At 41.7% G+C, this 25,317-nt stretch overlaps 1 protein-coding gene across 3 annotated transcripts in view; it reads right to left on the bottom strand.

Moving 5' to 3' along the window:
* SEC23A (Sec23 homolog A, COPII coat complex component) overlaps positions 1–24,858 on the bottom strand; it is a 75,876-nt gene extending 51,018 nt beyond the window's left edge. Inside the window, exons 1-7 of one of the 3 annotated variants that reach the window (XM_033188217.1) lie at positions 24,352–24,858; positions 16,418–16,659; positions 13,921–13,978; positions 13,312–13,398; positions 12,243–12,479; positions 7,460–7,539; positions 6,285–6,429 (exon numbers count right to left, since the gene is read on the bottom strand). In XM_033188217.1, the coding sequence (XP_033044108.1) occupies positions 6,285–6,429; positions 7,460–7,539; positions 12,243–12,479; positions 13,312–13,398; positions 13,921–13,978; positions 16,418–16,638 (828 nt within the window). In that variant the 5' untranslated portion in view covers positions 16,639–16,659; positions 24,352–24,858. Of the gene's footprint in view, positions 1–6,284; positions 6,430–7,459; positions 7,540–12,242; positions 12,480–13,311; positions 13,399–13,920; positions 13,979–16,417; positions 16,663–24,351 lie in introns of those variants that run through there. The other 2 variants (XM_033188216.1, XM_033188218.1) reach the window with 2 other exon arrangements.
* Positions 24,859–25,317: the final 459 nt, after the last annotated feature.

Here is a 25,317-nt window from a genome sequence, read left to right as displayed (position 1 = left end):
GTTCTCAAATAAAATAAAACAATGGAACAGAACTACTATTTAAAGCTATAAGACAGCTTTATAGGAAAAAATACATGTAACAAGGGCCTACCACATACTAGAGAAAATTAACCTGCAACAAAAACCCTACAACATAAAGAAAAACTCTTCAAGACCTTCAAGCAAAATGATCAAATATTTACAAGGGCAAGAAAATAAGACTGGTATCAGCCTTCTCAAAAAACATCAGCCAAGGTGGGAGAATCACTTGAGATCAGGAGTTCAAGACCAGCCTGGGCAACATGGCAAATTTAAAAATTAGCTGGGCATAGTGGCATGGGCCTGTAGTCCCAGCTACTTGGGAGTAGTCTGCAGCTGGAGGATTGCTTGAGACTAGGAATTTGAGGCTGCAGTGCTGCAGTAAGCTATGATCACGAACTGCACACCAGCCTGAGCAACAGAGGCTCTGTTTAAAAAAAAAAAAAAAAAAAAAATCAAAACACATCAAGGTAAAAAAATAATGAAAAAGCATTTTCCAAAAACTCCAGGAAAAAAAAATCAGAAGCAAGGCTTTTTATATCCAACCAAGCTATTCTTCAACTATCAGCACCATAAGAAAAAAGTTTAAACATTCAACAGCCCAGGAAATTCTGTACTCTTAAGTCTTCTTAAGAAATTTACTAGGAAAGCCGGGCGCAGTGGCTCATGCCTGTAATCCCAGCACTTTGGGAGGCTGAGGTGGGTGGAACACGAGGCCAGAAGTTTGAGACCATCCTGGCTAACATGGTGAAACCCCGTCTCAAATAAAAATATAAAAAATTAGCCGGGCATGGTGGCGGGCACCAGTAGTCCCAGCTACTCAGGAGGCTAAGGCAAGAGAATGGCGTGAACCCGGGAGGCAGAGTTTGCAGAGAGCCGAGATAGAACCACTGCACTCCAGCCTGGGTGACAGAGCGAGACTCCGTCTCAAAAAAAAAAAAAAGAAAGAAAGAAATTTACTAGAAAATACAAATAAAAACTTACAGCAAAGAAAAACATAATCACACTAAGGGCAGTGGAGGGGAATAACCCATTTAACTTATGAACATTATATTTTGTACTATATATTCTCAGAACATTAAACAAATATTGAGCTCTAACTCCTATTCTTGTTTCTAATAGAGGTATGAGCCAGAAACTCTAAAACTATTCTAGATAATCTAGGACTAAGCAAATAAGTAAATATATTTGATAACGGGAGCAGGTTTCTCATAGAGAACGAGTTACAAATATGGAAAAGCGGGAAGGAGAGAATAAACCCTGTGGTATTGAATTGAACATACTTGAAAGAATTACTGGTTTTTAATATAAATGTTTTTATTTTAATAGAGATCGTACATGTATATTGGAGTATGTAGACATACATGCACACATAATTTTATGTACATACACAGATAAACATATATGCACCTACATTTTTTTCTTAGCTCCATCCACTTGGACCTAAAATTAATGACACCCAGGGTAAGGGTGCACATGAAGCATTATCTTCTACTTGGTAGAATCAAGGCTAATAGGAAACAGGGCTCCTAAATGGTTCATTTCAGGTCCAGAGCAGGAAAAGGATAAGATGAGCCCTGAACATCTTACTATACCAGAAACGAAGTATTTAAGCAAACATGCAGCATTTAATAAGGACCCAGAAGCAGCTTGAAGAGGCTCCCACTAGCCAAATCTGGGAAAACCTAAGCATCAAAGTAAATAATGACAGTAAAGGAATATATCTTGTTGTATAAAATAAGAATGTAAGAATCCACCCAGTGTGTATTCTGTATGTATTTACATATATATGTGTGTGTGTGTATAAGTTTATATATATATATAAATACGTAAATGGGAGAGGAGAAAAAGCTCTTCCTCAAGTACAAAGCCAATTAATAAACATAGAAATGATGGAATTAGAAAGCCACTATTTGGCATGCATCATAATAATAATTGATTAGAAAAGAATCATCAATGGATGCTAAACTAGTGAGTAAAACTTTGCTGAGTACACTGGTTATTCACATATCTTCAAGGTATCTCCTAATAAGATATTTATAATTACAATAGGAAAACCTGTAACTTTACAGTGGCAAAAACAACCTTAACCAAGTAAGGAAAGTTAACATCAGCAGTAATGAAACAAATCAGCATGGGGGTTTCTAATATTTTGCAATATTTATTAATTACAAAGGGGTAAAAAAAGAGCAATTTTAAAGTGGAGAGCAGCCGGGCGCGGTGGCTCAAGCATGTAATCCCAGCACTTTGGGAGGCCGAGACGGGCGGATCACGAGGTCAGGAGATCAAGACCATCCTGGCTAACACGGTGAAACCCTGTCTCTACTAAAAATACAAAAAAACTAGCCGGGCGAGGTGGCGGGCGCCTGTAGTCCCAGATACTCGGGAGGCTGAGGCAGGAGAATCGCGTGAACCCGGGAGGCGGAGCTTGCAGTGAGCTGAGATCCGGCCACTGCACTCCAGCCTGGGCGACAGAGCGAGACTCCGTCTCGAAAAAATAAAATAAAAATAAAAATAAAGTGGAGAGCCCTGGCAGATACAACCTTAATGGATGACCAAAGTGAGTATCATCAGTAATGGAACAAATGAAAATCATGTGCCACCTGTAAGATGCAACAATAAGAACACAGCATTACTTCTGTGATATTCCTCCCAAAGATGTAAGACCCAAACCAAATTACGAGGATACTTCAAGACAAACTCAAATTGAGGAATTTTTTACAAATAACTGGTCTGAATCTTCCAAAGTGTCAAGATCAGGAAAGATTAAGGAACTGTTCCAGGCTGAAGGAGAGTAAATAGATATAGCCATAAATGCAGAACTGAATTAAATCCTTTCAGTAAAGTAAATTATTGAGACAACTGGTAAAACTTGAATGGGGTCTGAGAATTAGCTGGTCATAATGCATCAGTGTTAATATTTTGATTTTAATAGTTTTATATTATGGTTATATAGAAGATTATCCTGGTTCATAGGAAATATAAAGTTTCAAGAGGTTGGGACTATCATATCAGCAACTTAATTTTGTGAAAGGAAAATAAATCTTGGGACCCCAAAATTATTAAACGAAAGGGAAAAGTCAAGCTGGAAACTGCTTAGGGCAAACCTATCTCCCATTCTATTCAAAGTCATCCCTCTGCTCACTAAGATAAATGCATATCTGATTGCCGGGGAAAGGCTAATCAGAAACTCAAAAGAATGCATCTATGTGTGTCTCTCACCTACCTGTCTCTCACCTACCTGTGACCTGGAAGCCCCTCCCTGCGTGAGGAGCTTCCAGGTCCCACCTATCTGGATGGAACCAACATATATCTTACATATATTGATTGATGTCTCATGTCTCCCTAAAATTTATAAAACCAGTTGTGCTCTGACCACCTTGGACGCATGTCATCAGGACCTCCAGAGGCACAAGTCCTCAGCCTTGGCAAAATAAACTTTCTTTTTTTTTTTTTTTTTTCTTTTGAGATGGAGTCTCACTCTGTCACCCAGATTGGAGTGCAGTGGCGTGATCCTGGCTCACTGCAACCTCTACCTCCCGGGTTCAAGTGATTCTCCTACTTCAGCCTCCCAAGTAGCTGGGAATACAGGCACCTGCCACCACACCCAGCTAATTTTTTTGTATTTTTAGTAGAGACAGGGTTTCACCATGTTGATCAGGCTGGTCTCAAACTCCTGACCTCAAGAGATCCACCCACCTCGGCCTCCCACAATGGTGAGATTACAGGCGTGAGCCAACGCACTAAGCCCAAAATTAACTTTCTAAATTAATTGAGATTGTCTCAGATATTTAGGGTTCACAATCTCAAAGTCAGGAGAAAAAAAAATTATTTATACACTTCTTGCACCTTTTCCATAAATTTGATAGCATTTCAAATTTTTTTACAAACATTTTAAAGAAACTATTTTGTTTTGTTTTGTTTTTGAGATGGAGTCTCTCTCTTTGCCCAGGCTGCAGTGCAGTGGCATGATCTCGGCTCACTACAACCTCTGCCTTTCGGGTTCAAGTGATTCGCCTGCCTCAGTCTCCCGAGTAGCTGGGATTACAGGCACGTGCCACCACGCCCGGCTAATTTTTTTTTTGTATTTTTAGTAGAGACGGAGTTTCACTGTGTTAGCTAGGATGGTCTTGATCTCCTGACCTCATGATCTGCCCTCCTCGGCCTCCCAAAGTGCTGGGATTACAGGCGTGAGCCACCGCACCTGGCCACTATTTTGTAATTCTAAAACTAAGATACGTATAGTATAAAATTTTCAAATTCTACTAAAACCCCACTTACTGCACCACTGTTAATATCTGGGTGAACTTCTTTCCAGAATCATGTCTGTACAGGATATATGCAAAACAATACATAAGACAATACGCTGTAGGAAAACACTTCACATAGATAAAATCATACACTCACTGTCCCATAACTGATTTTTTTTGACTTAATATTCTCTTGTACATACCATTTCCTATAATACTGGGAAATATATTTTTTCCTCTCCTTTCCTGACACACAGCTCCTAAAAACCTTGGAATCTGTAGAATGATAAGAGTATCTTTTATTTTTTGTTTTTGTTTTTTGAGACAGAGTCTCACTCTGTCACCCAGGTTAAAGTGCAGTGACACGATCTCAGCTCCCTGCAACCTCCACCTCCTGGGTTCAGGCAATTCTCCCTGCTTCAGCCTCCCAAGTGGCCGGGATTATAGATGCCCACCACCATGCCTGGCTAATTTTTGTATTTTTGGTAGAGATGGGGTTTTGCCATATTGGTCATGCTGGTCTCAAACTCCTGACCTCAGGTGATCTGCCCACCTCAGCCTCCCAAAGTGCTGGGATTACAGGCATGAGGTGCCCAGCCAAGAGGGCCTTCTGTATGCTAATAAAATGACTCCCACATAGCTTCAAGATGGGGGCTGGTCACGGAAAAGACTAAAGCATGATTAGAGGGTTGAGGCTTTCAGTTCCACACCCCCAACTTCCAGGAGAGAGGGGATAATGGCTAGCGATGTAATCAATCATGCCTATGTAGTGAAGCCTTCATGTAAACCCAAAAGAACACAGTTTGGAGAGCTTCCAGACAAATGAACATGTGGAGGTTCCTGGAGGGTGGTACCCCAGAGAAGGCACAGAAATTTGGAATCCCTTCTCTCACACCTCAGTCTATGCATCTAGTCCATCTGACTGTTCATCTATATTCTACGTAATATCTTTATCATAAACCAAGAAACATAAAGTGTTTCCTAGAGTTCTGTGAGCCATTCTAGCAAATGAATCAAACCCAAGGAGAGTGTCCAATTTACAGCCAGTCTGTCAGAAGTATAGGTGACAACCAGCCGGGCGCGGTGGCTCAAGCCTGTAATCCCAGCACTTTGGGAGGCCGAGACGGGCAGATCACGAGGTCAGGAGATGGAGACCATCCTGGCTAAAACGGTGAAACCCCGTCTCTACTAAAAAATACAAAAACCGGCCGGGCGCGGTGGCTCAAGCCTGTAATCCCAGCACTTTGGGAGGCCGAGACGGGCGGATCACGAGGTCAGGAGATCGAGACCATCCTGGCTAACACAGTGAAACCCCGTCTCTACTAAAAATACAAAAACTAGCTGGGCGAGGTGGCGGGCGCCTGTAGTCCCAGCTACTCGGGAGGCTGAGGCAGGAGAATGGCGTAAACCCGGGAGGCGGAGCTTGCAGTGAGCTGAGATCTGGCCACTGCACTCCAGCCGGGCAACAGAGCGAGACTCCACCTCAAAAAAAAAAAAAAAAATACAAAAATCTAGCCAGGCAAGGTGGCGGGCGCCTGTAGTCCCAGCTACTCCGGAGGCTGAGGCAGGAGAATGGCGGGAACCCGGAAGGGGGAGCTTGCAGTGAGCTGAGATCCGGCCACTGCACTCCAGCCCCGGCGATAGAGCAAGACTCCGTCTCAAAAAAAAGAAAAAAAAAGAAATATAGGTGACAACCTACTACTTGTGACTGGCACTGAAGTGGGGGGCAGTCTTGTGAGACTGAGCCCTCAATCTGTGAGATGTGATGTTATCTCCAGTTAGATAGTGTCAGAATTGAACTGAATTACAGGACACCCAGCTGGTATGGAAGGCAGAACTGCTTGGTTGGTTTGTGAGGGAAAACCACAGAAGTATTCTTTGTTGATGCTGAGTGAGAAAACAGGGAGGAAAAAAAGCACTTTGGTTCTTCCTATATCCTTACAATTACACACACGCGCACACACACACACACACACACACACACTTTACATTCCAAAACAAAACCATCTTCCCTACCTCCAGCAGTCCTACAGCTATGGAAAGTGCCACTCCGGAGGAACGCAAAGGTCTCTTTCCCTGTGGTACAGGCCAAGGGTCTCGCTGGAGTTCTCCCAGAAGATCTGTGAGATTCATGTCTATTTTCTGTACTGGTTGTAAGAATCTGAGAAACAAAATTAAATAAAAAGTCATTTATAAATGTTTATGGGTGAGAGTTCAAGAAACAAATTTCACTTTCCTAAAAATAGAAAACAATACTCTGAACACACAGCAGACCAATGGTTCTCAAACTTTCGTGTACATGAGAACCAGATGGAGGGCTTATTTTAACACATTTTGCTAGATCCCAGTTCTAGAGTTTGTTTCAGTAGGTGTGGAGTGGACCCCAAGAATTTGCATTTCAAACACATTCCTAGGTAACACTTGATGATATCAGCTCCAGAAACCACCTTTTGAGTACAACTACAATAAACGAAACACTCAAACCAAGTACTACGTCAGGATTTCATCTTTCATTTACTAGTCTAGTCAGTTTTAGGTTACTGAAATAATTATGAGAAAATACATCAACTCAATTTTAGTAATACTACCCCTGATTAAAAAGCTTAGGGGAAAAAGCTAGCAGGGCGTGGTGGCTCACGACTGTAATCCCAGCACTTTGGGAGGCCGAGGAGGGAGGATCACAAGGGCAGGAGATCAAGATGGTGAAAGTCCGTATCCACTAAAAAAACAAAAATTAGCCAGGCATGGTGGTGCATGCCTGTAATCCCAGCTACTCGAGAGGCTGAGGCAGGAGAACTGCTTGAACCTGGGAGGCGGAAGTTGCAGTGAGCCAAGATCGTGCCACTGCACTCCAGAAACCTTAGGGGAAAAAGCTACCTCTAAAGCTAAGAAGAAAAAATAAAAACCTTGGCTGCCCTAAACCCACACAAAAACAAGTTTTTTCCAAAGTTCAAAATAAAAAATAAGGAAAATAACAAAACTAAAGTAACTCTTTACATTGTTACAACAAAAAACAAACCATTTTAATGGCATGATTTTGCCTCAGTTCTTTAAAAAGTATGTTAACACAATTTACTTATATTCCTAAAAATATTTAACAATATAGTATCACTGAATGTCTATGTTCAAGGGTATGGAATGTCTAAAATACCTACAGAAATGGTCAAATTCTCTTCATCATATTTAATTACCTGTTAGAAGGAGGTGGCTGCTGTACCTGAGGACCACGTGTTGCTTGAGTAACTGGTACTTTAGAGAGCCCCAGCATTTCCTGTAAAGAGATTACTTGCACAATATTCATTTAATTACTTTTACAAAGATTAATCAACTATTTATCACACATAAAATGCAGTGCTAGACATTAGAAACACAAAAACAAAAATTACAAGGTCTCCTTCCTCAGAAAACAAAGAGTCCAGTGGGAGAGATTATCAAGAAAACAATAACACAAAATAATCATCATGAGAGAGCAAAGCACAAGGTGTTATATAACCAAAGAGGAAGCATATTAGCTCAGAAACACTGTATTTCTAATTAACAGTCAAAATAAATTGTTGTGTAACTTAAATGTCCATACTTCTTAATTTATATTCATTCATCCCTTTCAGCAAACTATATCATAAGCACTTGCTATGTGGCAAGAATATAATGGTAAAAACTAACTAGTCCCTTCCCTCATGGAAATTGAAATCCAGAAACAGAAATTAATCAAATCAACAGATAAATAAATGTAAAATTGCAACAGTAATAAGTGTTATGACATGGGGAGTTTTAAGGTTCACATACTTTGTGTATATATACATCTTCATTTTCTAACGTAATTCATAACCAAACTGCCACCTTTGTTTTGAATTTCAGATATGTGCACAATTTCTCTCCAGACAAATGAAAATGTTATACTAAATTTTTCTTGAATCTAGAAATGCTTAGTCATGAAGTACTGGAGTTATAAAACTGTGTAACAGAAAACAGAAGTCTAAAGATGTACAAAGATAAAATTAGTGAACTAATCCTGCAATATTTCCTATACTGTTAGCGGAAACAACAACTCTTTACTAAGAACTTAACATGTTCCATATTCTATGCTAAAACCTTTATATATACTATTTCCTCAAAAAACAATAATGAAATAGATTTCTTCTTAATTTCTACTTTACAAATGAAAATTGACAATCAAAAAGACTAAGTAATTTGTCTGAAGTTACACAACCAGTAAGTAACAAAGCAAGATTTTAAATCCAGGTTTTTCTACAAAGCCCTATAAGGGTTTACACCATACTGAGAATTCTCATATTTAGTACTAATAACCTGGCAAAATAGATACTGTTTATTCCTTTCTATGAAGGATGAGATAATTAGCAAAGACATAAACCCAAGATCATACAACTAGAAGAGTTTAAGATTTGAATTCAGGACTATTTGGGGAGCAAAGACCAGGCTCTTTTCAACGAGATGGATAGGGAAAGAAAAATGTTTCAGTGGAGGAAAAAAAAAATTAGTCTGCAGGCATTCACTTGCCTATTGAAAAAAGAAGATGTGGCCACGCGTGGTGGATCACGCCTGTAATCCCAGTATTTTGGGAGGGCGAGGTGAGTGGATCACCTGAGATCAGGAGTTCGAGACCAGTCTGGCCAACATGGTGAAACCCCGTCTCTACTAAAAATACAAAAATTAGGGCCAGGCGCGATGGTTCACGACTAATCCCAGCACTTTGGGAGGTCATGGTGGGCGAATCACGAGGTCAAGGAGTTCAAGACTAGCCTTGGTTAACATGGTGAAGCACCATCTCTAACAAAAATACAAAAATTAGTCAGGCATGGTGGTGTGCTCCTGTAATCCCAGCTATCTGGGAGGCTGAGGCAGGAGAATCTCTCGAACCCAGGAGGCTGAGGTTGCAGTAAGCTGAGATCGTGCCACTGCACTCCAGCCGGGGTGACAGAGCGAGACTCCATCTCAGACAAACAAACTAAAAAAAGCTAGGCTGGCCTCGGTGGCTCACGCCTGTAATCCCAGCATTTCGGGAGGCCGAGGCAGGGGGATCACCTGAGCTCAGGAATTCAAGACCAACCTGGCCAACACGGCGAAACCTTGTCTGTACTAAAAAATACAACAATTGGTCAGGCGCGGTGGCTCACGCCTGTAAACCCAGCACTTTGGGAGGCTGAGGCAGGCAGATCATGAGGTCAGGAGATCAAGACCATCCTGGCCAACACGGTAAAACCTCGTCTCTACCAAAAATACAGAAAAAAAAATTAGGCAGGTGTGGTGGCACATGCCTGTAGTCCTAGCTACTCAGGAGGCTGAGGCAGGAGAATTGCTTGAATTCAGCAGGCAGAGACTGCAAGATCATGCCACTGCACTCCAGCCTGGGTGACAGAGCAAGACTCCACATCCAAAAAAAAGAAAAAAGGAAGATGTTTTACATGCTTCATATGTATTACACAATTTAAGTAAAAGGGACTCTACAATCAGAACAGTAAACCATTCTAAATAAATTCATAATTTAATAATAACATTAATATAGCAAACACTTACATGTACAATTCACTTAATTCTCATGACTACACTATAAGGTAAATACTATTGCTATCTCTATTTTACAAATGAAAAAAACTAAAGCACAGAGATTTAAACTGGTTCACTTTCTCTCCTGTCTCACAGAAACATGATTCTCCTCTCCGCTTCCTGTGCTCCTGAAGGAATCCCTACTATGTCTTCCTAAACCTCACTTTCCTCATCTCACTCTTGCTTTCACTCACCCTCTTTAGTCTCTTTCCTTTCTCCTTCCTCCTAAAGTACATCTCTTTAACTCAGTTCTCTCTCAAATTCCCATGCTATCTCTTCCTTCATTACTTTCAACAACAAACCTCTTAAAAGAACAAACTTCAGGCTGAGCACAGTGGCTCACACCTGTAGTCCCAGCACTCTGGGAGGCCAAGGAAGGCAGATATACTGAGGTCAGGAGTTCAAGACCAGCCTGGCCAACATAGTGAAACCACGTCTCTACAAAAATACCAAAATTAGCCGGGCATGATAGTGGATGCCAGTAGTCCCAGCTACTCAAGAGGCTGAGGCAGGAGAATCGCTTGAACCCGGGAGGCAGAGAGTGCAGTAAGCCAAGATCGTGCCAATGTACCCCAGCCTGGGAGACAGAGAGAGACTCTATCTCAAAAAAAAAGAACAACCTTCAACTTTCTCTACCTTCTCAAATCTTATTCACCACTTATTGACTAACGCATTCATTACTCATTATCCTCCCCATTTAAGCCTGCAAATTCCCCTAGTATGTTCTCTAAGTTAACTGTAGCACCACTACCTCAGTCTGCCAAGTTTCAAATTAGACTCACCTTCAAAAATCTCTTCCTTCCTTCCTCATTTTGGTCTACCTGGAAGCCTCTGAAGTCTGATTTTACATCTGTCAACTTTATGCCAGGCTTATCTATCATTTTCTAGCGTAACTGTTCTCAACTAGCAGTTGCACCAGAATTACTTAGAAAGTTTTTTCAAAGTACCTACACGAACAACCTTATATTATATATATAAGGCATATATACCAACCATCTCCCAATACAAATAGACATTCACTTATTACTCTCTTACGGACTATCAAAATCTCTGGGCAGAAAAAAAGATGTTCAGCCGAGCAGATGATCCTAGTATGCTACACATAACTCCTTTGCCTCGGAAGAGAAAGCTTCAACTTGTCCCAGTGATAAAAACCACTAAAATACATATGCAACCATAGTTCATAAACTAAAAATTGTCCAGTCTCAAAATAACTCCCCTTGCCAAACATACTAAAAGTATTTAGTTCCTAAGTGAAACGTTAAGAAACAAAAGCTCTCTCCTCAGCAGCCACCAAGGTGATCGGTTCTTATGAGGAAGCCAAGACCACACTGGGGTGAGGCCCTCACTTCATCAGGTGACTAGCACCGTGTTGGGCAGCACCAGTCCTGCACTTGACCACACCATGGCCTCCATCTCAAGTTCTTCTGCATCTAATTGGACTTCATTCTGCATGACAATGAGGTGACCATCACAGTGGATTAGATCAATGCCCTTGTTAAAGCAGCTGATATAAATGTTGAACCTTTCTGGCCTGGCTTGTTTGCAAAGGACTGGCCAATGTCAACATCAGGAGCTTCATCTGCAATGTAGGGGCTGGTGGACCTGCTCCAACAGTTGGTGCTGCACCAGCAGGAGGTCCTGCCCCCACCACCACTGCTGCCCCAACTGAGGAAAAGAAAGTGGAAACAAAGAAAGAAAAACCTGAGGAGTATGATGATGACATGGACTTTGATCTTTTTTTTTTTGAGACGGAGTCTCGCTCTGTTCCCCAGGCTGGAGTGCGTGGCGTGATCTCAGCTCACTGCAAGCTCTGCCTCCCGGGTTCACGCCATTCTCCTGCCTCAGCCTCCTGAGCAGCTGGGACTACAGGTGCCTGCCACCACGCCTGGCTAATTTTTTGTATTTTTAGTGGAGATGGGGTTTCACCGTGGTCTCGATCTCCTGACCTTGTGATCCACCCACTTCAGCCTCCCAAAGTGCTGGGATTACAGGTGTGAGCCACCGCACCCAGCCGACTTTGGTCTTTTTGACTAACTCTTTTATAACATGTTCGATAAAAAAGCTGAACTATTAAGAAAAAAAAAAGAAACAAGCTAATATTCTGCAGTTGCTCTTCTTAGCCTTCAACATGACTCTTCATAAGCCCTTCAAATCTCTAGTAAAAGACCTTTGGTTTGACTTTAAATTTTAAAGATACAGTTAAAAGTGAAGGGTCTTTAATCTGTATAACAATTTAAGGCACTTGAAAAGAAAACTGAGGCCAGAACTGAATTTAAAGCCTTTGTTATAATACCATTATATTAGTTATTCATAATAAAAATTTGTCCTAGAAACATATAGAAAGCATTTATAAACATCAATAGAGTAATGTTCAGATAGGTGAAAACTACCATTCTTGTTGTTTACCTGCAGTTGTTTGGCTGACAAATCTTTTGTTCCTCTGAAGACATAGCTTTTTGAAATGCCTTCACATCCAAGTTCATGAACCTGAACCATTCTCCCAAAAGTAATAAGTCCAACCAAAGCTGTAGGTGGTAAAAGACTTAATGACATCTGCATGGATTCTTTCAGGGCTTGTAAATCTTCATCTTCCATGCAAGTATCAACCACATAGAGGAATATCAAAGGCATCTGAGGACCACGCTTTTAAAAAAGTCACCAAAAAGAAAAAATACATAGTTTAAAGCACAATATACAAGACAGTCAACAGGGAACTAATTAAATAACGGAAACAAAAGTATCCTAGTAAAGCCATTTCAGAAATGAAATAGGTTATTTCTACTGTCATGGAGAGAGATCGAAGACATATCATCAGATGAAAAAGTAAGATTATGAACATTAGGTATAGTTACACAGAGGGGACTTTCACTTTCCATTTTATTTAACTCATGCATAAGGTTTCATTTGACTCTTATAAAATAATTAGTAAACCTGACTTGAATTTTCAGAGAACTAGAAACTAGCCAGGCTGAACAAATTACTAAATGGTCCAAGTGAACCATAACTGCTTTCTCTACAACATTCATAAAAGATATTACTTCCACACTTAAACATGCAAACAACTATGTTAGGTATTCAAAAAGAAAACAAAAATGATTTCCCTAAGAAGGACCAATGCAAGATTATTTTCATTAATTAGACCTGGGGGATACATTAGCCAATTCCAGCATCATATTGACTAAGTATTTGTTAACCGAATTTCCAACTACAAAGCAAGATTGTTACTTTATTGCTTACTGATCTACTCAGTATAGTAAATCACACCACCCTACCCAGTATCTTAGCCACCCATCAAATTATTACAACATAGGAATTACCCTGCTCAAACTGACCTCAACAGTTTACCTTTGAAATGTTCTATCGAATCAATCAATTCCATCAAATTAAGCATGACTGCTTCCAAATTATCACAATTTAACAATTATTTCAGTATAAATTTTAAAACTTTCTTAAATATTTGTTCTTATGTTCTTACCAGAACTACATATTCAATGCTAGAAAACTGAGGTAAAAGTTCAGCAGGCTGATTCAGTTCAGATATACCAGCATAACTAGGTGGAAACTACAAATAGAAAAAAAAAAAAAATGTTTAACAAATTATAGGCTAGAAAGATTAATAAAATTTTAAACTGAAAGCATTTCCTGATCATTTAATTATTTTTAAAAAGGCATTTTCATTAAATGAGAAATAATTATTTGTATCTTTTTTTAAATATGCATTTTTCTACATGACTAGTATTTTGGCATTAACATCTGCAATGGATGTTTTACGTTTTTTTTGAGACAGAGTCTTGCTCTGTCACCCACGCTGGAGTGCAGTGGCGCGATCTCGGCTCACTGCAAGCTCCGCCTCCCAGGTTCACGCCATTCTCCTGCCTCAGTCTCCCTAGTAGCTGGGACTACAGGCGCCTGCCATCAAGCCTGGCAAACTTTTTTTTGTATTTTTAGTAGAGACAGGGTTTCACTGTGTTAGCCAGGAGGGTCTCGATCTCCTGACCTCATGATCCACCTGCCTCGGCCTCCCAAAGTGCTGGGATTACAGGCGTGAGCCAACGCACCTGGCATGCAATGGATGTTTTCTTACCTGATTCCTTTGGTAACAAAAGTTGCAAGCCCAAAGTTTTGCTCGATAATCCACTTGACTGTTTTAAAAAAAGAAAAGATATATCAGTTCATATTTCAGTTCAATTTTACAAAACTTCAAATTTCAATAAAATTAATTTCTTCCTAAAACATGAACATATTCAAATTGAAAGTAAAAGTAACTTTTAAAAGCCATGTAGTTTTAGACACTACCAATATCTAATTCATACTTTTAACATATACAAGTTTACCTAAATGGTGAATATATTGTAACTTTTAACATACAGTAAATATTCACTGGGTGCAGTAGCTCACACCTGTAATCTCAGCACTTTGGGAGGCTGAGGCGGCAGATGGCTTGAGTCCAGGAGTTCAAGACCAGCTTAGGCAATATGGTGAAACCCAGTCTTTACAAAAAATACAATCATCCAGGCATGGTGGCGCATGACTGTAGTCCTAGCTACTTCGGGGCCTTAGGTGGGAGGATCATCTGAGCCCAGGTGGTCAAAGATACAGTGAACCAGAATCACAACACTGCACTCCAGTCTAAGTAACAGAGTGAAACCATCTCAAAAATATATATACACACACATATACAGCAATATCAATAAAATTAAAATAATCCTATTTTTTTCTTCAAGTGACTTCAGTAACATCTACACTCAGACCTAGAAAACATTTATTCAGGTCAAAAATATATTTACTGAATGCCTAATAAGTACCAACCATTATTTTAGGTGCTGGTGATACAAGAAAAAGAGAACTGCTCTCATGGAGTTTACATTCTAGAAAAGACAGACAAAAGACAAGCAGATGCACAAACAAGAAAATACGTTTGGTTTTTTTTTGAGACAGGGTCTCGTTCTATTGCCCAGGCTGCGGTGCAATGGTAGAATCATAGCTCCCTGCAGCATTGAACTCCTGGCTCAAGTGTTTCTCCCATCTTCAGCCTGCCAAGTAGCTAGGACTACAGGCACATACCACCACACTCAGCATATATACATAAAATATATATATACACACACACACACACACACATACATATATATATTTTCTTTTTTTTTCCCCTGTAGAAATGGGGTCTTGCTTTGCTGCCCAGGCAATTCTCCTACCTTGGCCTCCCAAAGCACTGGGATTACAGGCATGAGCTACTCCGCCCAGCCAAAAATACTTTCACATGGTAACAACAGATTAAAGAAAACAAAGCAGAATGTAAGAATGTGTTTAAGAGGGCTGCTTTAAAAAACAGTCTTCTTAATTAGACAACTAAAGTATGACCAGAATGAAAAGGAACCAATCACAAGAAAATCTGGAGACGGAAGAATCCGGGCAGAATGCACAGCTACTATACCAGTGTCAAGGCAGGAATAAGTTTGGTATGTTCAAGAATCAGAAAGAGGGTAACAGGGTTAAGGTATTATGTAGATGATAATAAGGAAAATGGATAATACCAGATAAAGGCAGAAATATATACAGAGGCTAGATCATACAAGGCTTTACAGATCTTGATAAGTGGTTTAGATTTCTCATTCCAAAAATAAGAAGCTACTACTGGAAGATTTTAATAATCTGATTTTCATTCATAAAACTCTAGCTTCTGGATGGAGAACAGACTGCTGAAAGACAAGAATAGAAACAGGGGAGCAGGTAGGAGGCTATTGAAATTGCCCAGGAAAAAAGATAGTGGTATCTTGAAGCAGGGTATACTACCAGAGACGGAATAAGAGGCTGTAAGAGACAGAATCTGTAATGTTCTAAGGTAGATCACCTAGATTTGCTAGTGGATTGGCTGAGGGAGAGGGAATGAAAAGAGAAGTAAGAGATGATTCCTGAGACTTTGGCTTAAGCAACAGAAATCACAACATTTTTGTAACATCATGTCACTCAATCATGACTTTCTTTTTTTTTTTTTTTGAGGCGGAGTCTCACTCTGTCGCCCATGCTGGAGTGCAGAGGCATGATCTCAGCTCACTGCAACCTCCGCCTCTCAGGTTCAAGCAATTCTCTGTCTCAGCCTCCTGAATAGCTGGGACTACAGGCACATGCCACCACACCCAGCTAAGTTTTGTATTTAGTAGAGACGGGGTTCCACCATATTGGTCAGGTTGGTCTCAAACTCCTGACTTCAGGTGATCCACCACCTCGGCCTCCCAAAGTGCTGGGATTACAGGCATGAGTTACCGTGCCCAGCCAATTATGACTTATCTAATGACACAAGATGGGTTGATACATATCCAGCACCACTATTCAGAAGACACTGATGGGATCTAACAGTTTTTATAGTGACACTCTTACATTTGGTCTCTTTATATTATCAACTCACTACAACTAGAATGATCCTAAAATTTTACAGCTCTCTGGATTTTTCTGACTGTCCTAATTTGAAAAAATTACTATGAACAAAAACAAAGGGATTTTTATAAAAATATGCAAAAAAAAAAAAACCCTGCATTTTTAAATCTCATTGCCACATTAGTTTCTCTATATATTTTACTTACCATAAAGGATTCAAAACTGCACGGCAAGTGGTCCTACTACACAGAACAGGTTCATATTGAATAGGTGGTAAGTCAGGTCTCTCTTTCAGCGGTGTAAACAGGGCTGCCACAGGAACAACCATTCTTGTAGCTTCCAGTCGACTTGATGGCCAAACATTCCAACTAAATCGGACTCCATCTCGTTCTTCATTTTGTTGAATGAATTCCAAATAGGTTGTCATTGTGGAGTTTGATTCTTATTTCTGTATCAAAATTTTAAAATATTTTAAAATCCAGGATCCTCTTAAGAAGTTTCAAAATAAGTATGTTTTCCCCATATTCAGCAATATTAACACATTAGAAATCAGAACTGGCTGGGCACGGTGGCTCACACTTGTAATCCCAGCACTTTGGGAGGCCGAGACGGGTGGATCACCTGAGGTCGGGATTTGGAGACCAGCATGACCAACAAGAAGAAACTCCATCTCTACTAAAAATACAAAATTAGCCAGGCATGGTGGCATATGCCTGTAATCCTAGCTACTCGGGAGGCTAAGGCAGGAGAATCTCTTGAATCCTGGAGGCAGAGTTTGTGGTGAGCCAAGATCATGCCATTGCACTCCTGCCTGGGCAACAAGAGCAAAACTCCATCTCAAAAAAAAAAAAAAAAAAATCAGGACAAAATGAAAATATTTATCTCGGAAAAAAATTAGCAAGCAACTCATAACAAAATAATTAATGGCTCTACCCAATGTCCAATGTCCATGAGGCCCAATAACAGGTATTTAACACTTTCCTATTCACTCTGAAAGGTGATGGTTAAAAAATAGTGTCTTATTTCTTTAAGGGTACATAGGAAAGAAATGCAAAAATAGGGGGAAAACCTAGATCCTATGTTTTCCATATCAATTTTGAAAGTTACATGAATTCATATAAACAGATTTCAAAATTATACAGTTCTAAAACTCACACGGTTTCTATCTAAAAAACAACAAGTTTCCACTAAACTTTATAGAAGAGAATGTTTAATACTATATAACAAAGGCCGGGTGTGGTGGCTCACACCTGTAATCCCCGCACTTTGGGAGGCCGAGGCGGGTGGATCACGAGGTCAGGAGACCGAGACCATCCTGGCTAACACGGTGAAACCCCATCTCTACTAAAAATACAAAAATATTAGCTAGGCGTGGTGACGGGCGCCTGTAGTCCCAGCTACTCAGGAGGCTGAGGGAGGAGAATGGCGTGAACCCGGAAGGCAGAGCTTGAGCCGAGATCACACCACTGCACTCCAGCCTGGGCGACAGAGCGAGACTCTGTCTCAAAAAAAAAAAAAAAAAAACAGGAGATACCTCTACAGAATGGATAAAATAAAAAAAAAAAAAAAAGTATATAACAAAAAGATTTTCCTAAAACTGGGCACTTCTGCTTTGGACAGGTAATTTTCTTATTGTGCAAGTACAGGCTATTTGTGACACAATAAATAAAATGCTTGATAAGTGCTGTTCCCCCAATTCCCCCAATTTATATATCATTTAGACTCTTCTGCAGAAACTTACTTCAGAATATTTTGAACATTCCAAATTATGAGGGCATTTTAAACTCCAATTTAAGATACAAAATTTCAGTATAATAATTTAAGTTTACTAACCAAGGGAAGAGGATGCACTCTGGGAAGGGTCCAGTATCAAAAGACAGCTCCATTTTTACTGTCTAAATGCATAGATAGGATGCCAGCTTTCCTACATAGGCAACAGCTCTATATCATGCTCTCAAACTGCAACAGTGGTTAGTCATGGAAGGAAGCTGAAGAATTTAAAGGTGTGGGATGACAAAGACATTCAAGTGTTATGTAGCAGACATGAAGGAGGTAAAGTTGAAAGAAGTATACTGTGAACCTAGGGTGCCTGGAAAACCCAACATGGATGTTTAAAGTAGCTAAGAACAATAGTGGGACAAGAAACTGATTCTAAAATTTAAGTGAAGAAAGAAGAGATATTATTTCAGGAGAAAAAGTTAGATACAACAATTTTAATTTTAGAAAAATCTTTCAAATAAGTTTTGATAAAACAAATGACAGAAATTGAAGCTTAACAAATCTAAGCATTCCAAGCAGTTAAGAACTTTCTCTTCTTTAAACAAGAAAGCAAAAATTAAAGAAAACATTGTATTTCCTCCATCGTGCCAGAATCTTGGAGACAGCTAGAAAATCTTATGCTAATCAAAAAAGATTGTGGATTTTTCAAAGGCGCATAAAGGGTAAAGAGAAATCCCAAGACTAAACTTGTTTAGAAAAGACTATTTTGGGCCGGGCGTGGTGGCTCAAGCCTGTAATCCCAGCACTTTGGGAGGCTGAGGTGGTTGGATCACATGAGATCAAGAGTTCAAGACTAGCCTGGTCAACATGGCAAAACCCCGTCTCTACTAAAAATACAAAAAAAAAAATTAGCTGGGCACAGTGGCATGTACCTGTAATCCCAGCTACACAGGAGGCTAAGGAGGAGAATCACTTGAACTGGGGAGGCAGAGGTTGCGGTGAGCCAAGATCACACCACTGCACTCCAGCTTAGGCGACAGAGCAAGACTCCATCTCAAAAAAAAAAAAAAACTATTTTGAAGGTAAATATAGAAGACAGCTTTGAGAAGGGTGGTATGAGCCTTCAAGGAAAAGTGTTGAAAGATAATGATAAAACAAAGGTGTGGGGTATTCTGCGGAGAGTTAGAAGATGTCAAACCCCACTGTAACATAGGTGGCAATAAAGAAAAAACAACCAGGATGTGGGGGTGAGGGGGGAATTACAGATCCAGTTTTTAGCAACAACTTCCATGGTACTGATGTGAATATAAGTTCTAAGACTATGCAAACCTCTTCCACATGTATTATACACAACATAAGGCAAATAAAATTGTGTTTACTACTTAATTGCTCCTATAATTTAAGATGCATGTATACACCTACTATGTACCCACAAAATTAAAAATAAAAAAAAAAAAATTTAAGGCCAGGCACAGTGGCTCACGCCTGTAATCCTAGCACTTTGGGAGGCTGAGGCCGGTGGATCTCTTGAGGTAGGAGTTCAAGACCAGCCTGGCCAACATGGTGAAATCCCATCTCTACTAAAAATACAAAAATTAGCTGAGCTGGCGGTGGGTACCTATAATACCAGCCACTCAGGAGGCTAAGGCAGGAGAATCACTTGAACCCGGGAGGTGGAAGTTGCAATGAGCAGAGATCGTGCTCTAGCCTGGGCGACAAAGTGAGACTCCTTCTCAAATAAAGAAAAATTTTTTTAATAAAATAAAATGAAATCAGAATAGGGATGACTACATTTGACAAAAAATAAGTCATAAGAAATCTAGTGTAGTTAAGAAAAAATAAAAATTCTAATGTGTCATAACAAAAAAATAAAATAAAATGCATCTAAAACACATCTGCAAAAGGCATTAAAATAGCTGAAACACAAAACAAAAAATGTTTTGAATGACTATTTTCTCAATTCTCCCAAGGATAGTACATAACTAGTACTCACGTATTATAGATATTTTCTCAAAAATGTATGAAGTAAATCTATCACTTTATATAAAACTGGTAGTATTTTTTGCCAGTGATAAAAATTGGAGTTTTCAAGCAAATATTAAATTGTTTTTTGGTTATTTTTTTTTTTTTGAAACGGAGTCTCACTCTGTTGCCAGGCTGGAGTGCAGTGGGGCAATCTCAGCTCCCTGCAACCTCTGCCTCCCAAGTTGAAGCGATTCCCCTGCCTCAGCCTCCCGAGTAGCTGGGACTACAGGCGCGTGCCACCACAACCAGTTAATTTTTTGTATTTTCAGTAGAGACGGGGTTTCACCATGTTGGCTGGAATGGTCTCTATCATCTGACCTCGTGATCTGCCCGCCTCGGCCTCCCAAAGTGCTGGGATTACACGCATGAGCCCTACCGCTCCCCGCCATTAAACTGTTTTAAAACTTGGGCCTGCTACCATAAGCTTGACAAGTTTCTAATATGTAAAGATTTTTCTGATGAGATCAGTGTTGGTATTATTCTAATTTGTTTGATAGTATATAACGAAATGTATTAACATTTAGAAGATATACATTACTCAGTGAAGCATTATCTTCCAAACGGTCAGTTTGTGATGTTAAAATATCATGCAAGGGTAGATGATCCATTCACAGTGCAGAGTAGGCCAATGAGTTTGAAGGCAACAAAGTTCAAAAAGTCCACTCCTAAACTTTCAGATTCCACACTGCAATTAACTTTTTCTTTTTTTTTTTTTTTTTTTTTTTTTGAGACGGAGTCTCGCTCTGTCGCCCAGACTGGAGTGCAGTGGCGCAATCTCGGCTCACTGCAAGCTCCGCCTCCTGGGTTCACGCCATTCTCCTGCCTCAGCCTCCCGAGTAGCTGGGACTACAGGCACCTGCCATCACGCCTAGCTAATTGTTTTTATTTTTGTTTATTTGCTTGTTTGTTTTGTTTTTGAGACAGTGTCTCGCCCTGTCGCCCAGGCTGGAGTGCAGTGGCCAGATCTCAGCTCACTGCAAGCTCCGCCTCCCGGGTTCACGCCATTCTCCTGCCTCAGCCTCCCGAGTAGCTGGGACTACAGGCGCCCGTCACCTCGCCCGGCTAGTTTTTTGTATTTTTTAGTAGAGACGGGGTTTCACCATGTTAGCCAGGATGGTCTCCATCTCCTGACCTCATGATCCACCCGTCTCGGCCTCCCAAAGTGCTGGGATTACAGGTGTGAGCCACCGCGCCCAGCCTTAACCTTTCAATTTCTTAATTAATCCTTCATACAATTCAACCAAAACAATGTATCACAATAAACTGCAGAAACAGATGTGAAAACCCACCTGTCCTCTGTTTAGCCATTTTTTTTCTCTCTCTCTCTTTGGATACTCAATGTTTAAGTTAGGGGTTCTGAAAACAATTGCCTTAGGACCATTAGGAAACCGCAATACCAAAGGTTCCAGGATTCTTAGCAGGAAGACATTCACACACAGACAATAGCCAGGTTTAACTTTCAACTGGTTAACAGGCTCGATTGTATTTCTACACCCTTACTTCTTAGGACATACTAAGTATCACCTGAGTGATATTTGGGCACAACTCCCCTTCTCTTCTTCACATTTTTTCCTCTCAATCTCCCTGCTCTAAGATCAATTTGCTTGCTAAATCACATCTATTATACTTCTTACATTCCCACTTTCCAGCAGTAGTTTGAAAAAAGTCCTACCTGTTTCTTAATTCGTCCAATTACTTGGTTATGCACAACACTTTCCTGACTTCCCTCACCTTTCCATAGTAGTAGTCATGCAATCTTAAAATCACGAATTCAAGGACGAAGTTTGCTAGGCTTAGTCCCATGTCCAACAATGGCATATCTGAAATAAAGTCCTTTTACAAGCCAACTTTTCTTTCTTTTTTTTTTTTTTTGAGACAGTTTTGCTCTTGTTGCCCAGGCTGGAGTGCAATGGCACGATCTCGGCTCATCGCAAACTCCACCTCCTGGTTTCAAGCAATTCTCCTGCCTCAGTCTCCTAAGTAGCTGGGATTACAGGCATGCGCCACCACACACGGCTAATTTTTGTATTTTTAGTAGAGATGGGGGTTTCTCCATGTTGGTCATGCTGGTCTCGAACTCCCGACCTCAGGTGATCCACCCGCCTCAGCCTCCCAAAGTACTGCGATTACAGGCATGAGCCACCGGGCCCAGCCACAAGCTAGCTTTTCATAAAATGATATTATTTGATAAGTACTCTCTCCCCTAATACTAACAGGTTTGCACAAAAGTATTAAACCAAAGAAATATTATTCCACACACTATATTAGAATGCAGACTTAGCATACTAGTCTCTTTTATTTTTGAGATGGGAGTCTCACTCTACCACCCAGGTTGGAGTGCGGTGGCGCCATCTCGGCTCACTGCAACCTCCACTTCCCAGGTTCAGGCGATTCTCCCGCCTCATCCTCCCGAGTAGCTGGGATTACAGGCGCGAGCTACTATGCCCCGCTAATTTTTCTATTTTTAATAGGGATGGGGCTTCACCTTGTTGGTCAGGCTGGTGTTGAACTCCTGACCTCAGGTGATCCGCCCACCTCGGCCTCCCAAAGTGCTGGGATTACAGGCGTTAAGCCGCTGTGCCCAGCCACTAGTCTTTTTTTTTTTTTAAGTGATACAAAACACAAAAGACTATTCTAAAGAAATGTCCGATTTCAGTACAATATACTTTAGTTAAATAATTTTATCATAATAGAGCTAAAAGCTAAGAAGCAAACCATTATGTCACTTTAACCTAGTATATCAAATATGTGCCCAAGTAGTATTTCAAAAGACTTCCCTGGCCAGGCGCAGTGGCTCACGCCTGTAATCCCAGCACTTTCGGAGGCCAAGGCGGGTGGATCAGGAGGTCATGAGATCAAGACCAGCCTGGCCAACATGGTTAAATTCCGTCTCTACTAAAAACACAAAAATTAGCCAGGCATGGTGGCGGGTGCCTGCTAGTCCCAGCTACTAGGGAGGCTGAGGCAGGAGAACAGCTTGAACCTGGGAGGCGGAGCTTGCAGTGAGCCGAGATCCCTTCAACTGCACTCCAGTCTGGGTGACAGGGAGAGACTTCATCCCAAACAAACCAAAATGACTTTCCCTATGATAGTTTCTCATATTTAAGCCCTTTTATTCATACCTAATTGAAAATTTACTTGCCAAGTAAATTTGAGTTCCTTCCAATTAGATGTATTTTTTAGTAGCCAATTAAATTTGTCTCCTACTTTTCACTTGTAAAATCCTCAATGAACTGTCTTCTTATGATTTTGGACAATTTAACCTCTCTGAATCCTCTGTTTTTCTCATCAGCAAGATAAGAGACTTGGACTAGAAAACCACAAGGTCCCATCTAACTCTAAAATTCTGTAAATTAGGCCGGGCGTGGTGGCTCACGCTTGTAATCTCAGCACTTTGGGAGGCCGAGATGGACGGATCACGAGGTCAGGAGATCGAGACCATCCTGGCTAACACAGTGAAACCCCGTCTCTACTAAAAATACAAAAAAATCAGCCAGGCGTGGTGGCGGGCACCTGTAGTCCCAGCTACTCGGGAGGCTGAGGCAGGAAAATGGCATGAACCCGGGAAGGTGGAGGTTGCAGTGAGCCAAGATCGCGCCACTTCTGAAATGATGTTCATTCACTACCAGAGGAGGAAAAGAAGGAAAACTTAACAAGCACTTATACTTTAATCTAAAACCTTTTTAAACCAAGTTAATTTGGCTAGTTATCCATGGCTTTGGAGGGTAGAGGTTGAGGGAGTTCACGTGAAAACGAGAATTCCACATTCCTCCAGTGATTGATGTAGATTTACTATTACTTTCCTCAGGTAGTACCTTAACCACCAAATCGGGAAACACTACCTGCCTTAGAAAGAAAGGCCAATGGGATAGGATTGGTCCTGCTGGAAAACAACTCTTTGTAATCAAAACCTAAGGCATTATCTTTACCTAGCTCTTTTCTCCTTTAACCCCTTTAACTTCCAAGGCTGAATTACGGGTGACGTAGTCAATAGGGTTCAAAGTCTAGGACACTCCAGATCTGGCAAGGAATGAAACAGAAAGTCCAAGGGCCCAGAAGCGATGATGGGCTTGGCCCAGGAGGTGGAGATGGGTGGCCCAGGAGGTGGGGGTGGGTGCTGGGCGAGATGCTCCAACCACCGTTTTCCACACGACTCCCATCTTTCCACCGAATCCAGGGGAGCTGGAGGATGAGGCTTGGCCCCCGGCCAAGTGGGTGAGAGAGTGGCAAGCTCAGCGCTCAACGCTCCCCGCGCCGGACCCGGCCTCAGCCTCCGGCACACCTCGCGGGCCCCAGGGCACCGAGAGGGCAGAGCCGGGACCCCACCCCCACCCAGGACCCCAGCCGCCAGCCCGCCGCCGCCGCCGCCAGCCCGCACCCGCTTCCCGCTGCGCACCTGAGGTCCCCCAGGAGCGGAGACGAGGCGGCCCTTACCTCACTGTCCCCCTGCCGGACCCGTCGCAGCCTCCGCTTTGCAAAATCAGTCCTCTCCGCCCAGCAGGAGCAGTCCGTGGCACCGCAATCAGGGCTGGCGCCACCCCGCCCCGGGCCTCACCGAAGACCTCCGCCCGGCCAACATGGCTGGCGCCGCCTCTGCCACGTCAAGAGGAGGGGACGGGGCGTGAGGGCAGGAAGGGGGCAGGAAGGGGCGGGCGCAGAGTTACCCGGGCGGGCCACCGTCCCCTGAGCTTAATAACCGGAGGATTTGAGAAAGGCGCGCGGCGGGCGAAGGTACCGAGAGGGGAGAAGGGAGGAGAGGTAACGTGGACCGAGCCAGAGGGGCGGAAGAACCCGGACAACCGAGGCAGCCGGGCGGCTGAGGGGCGTGGGACCGGGCACAGCGGGACCGGGAGAGGGAGCGGCGCCGTGGGAGCTCCTTTACCCCACTCCGCAGAGCCACAGCATATCCCACTACCTGCAGGTCGCAGGAGGAGTGGAGCACTGGTGCCATTCAGACACCTTAACTTACCGAGAGAAATGGAGACGGCCTCCAGGACATCTTAAGGACCCTGGTTGATTCGGAGAATCACCAAAAACATCTCTGAAAAAAGAGAGAAGTTCATTCTTTCACTTAGTGCAACTAATGTTTACTGAACACTTACTATGTGCCAGACACAACTGAGATGCTGGTGATATGATGCAGGCAAGGTAGGCCCAGATCCCTGGCCCGAAAGACTTCACGTACTATTTATGTATTCTAGTCAGCCTGTCTTTTCCTCCTACATTGCCTCTGCCACCTCTACTCTGTTTCCCCCCACCCCCAACACATACACACAGTACAATATTTGACTGATTCATCTTGATTTAGTCAATGTTTTTCTTTCCAAGAAAAAAGTTTAACAAAATGAGAAAGCAACAGATT

Source organism: Trachypithecus francoisi, unplaced genomic scaffold (genome assembly GCF_009764315.1).
Source record: "Trachypithecus francoisi isolate TF-2019V2 unplaced genomic scaffold, Tfra_2.0 Lachesis_group3, whole genome shotgun sequence".
NCBI classification, from domain to species: domain Eukaryota; kingdom Metazoa; phylum Chordata; class Mammalia; order Primates; family Cercopithecidae; genus Trachypithecus; species Trachypithecus francoisi.
The sequence above is the reverse complement of the archived record's forward strand: the minus strand, read 5'-3'. Positions and strand labels throughout refer to the sequence as shown.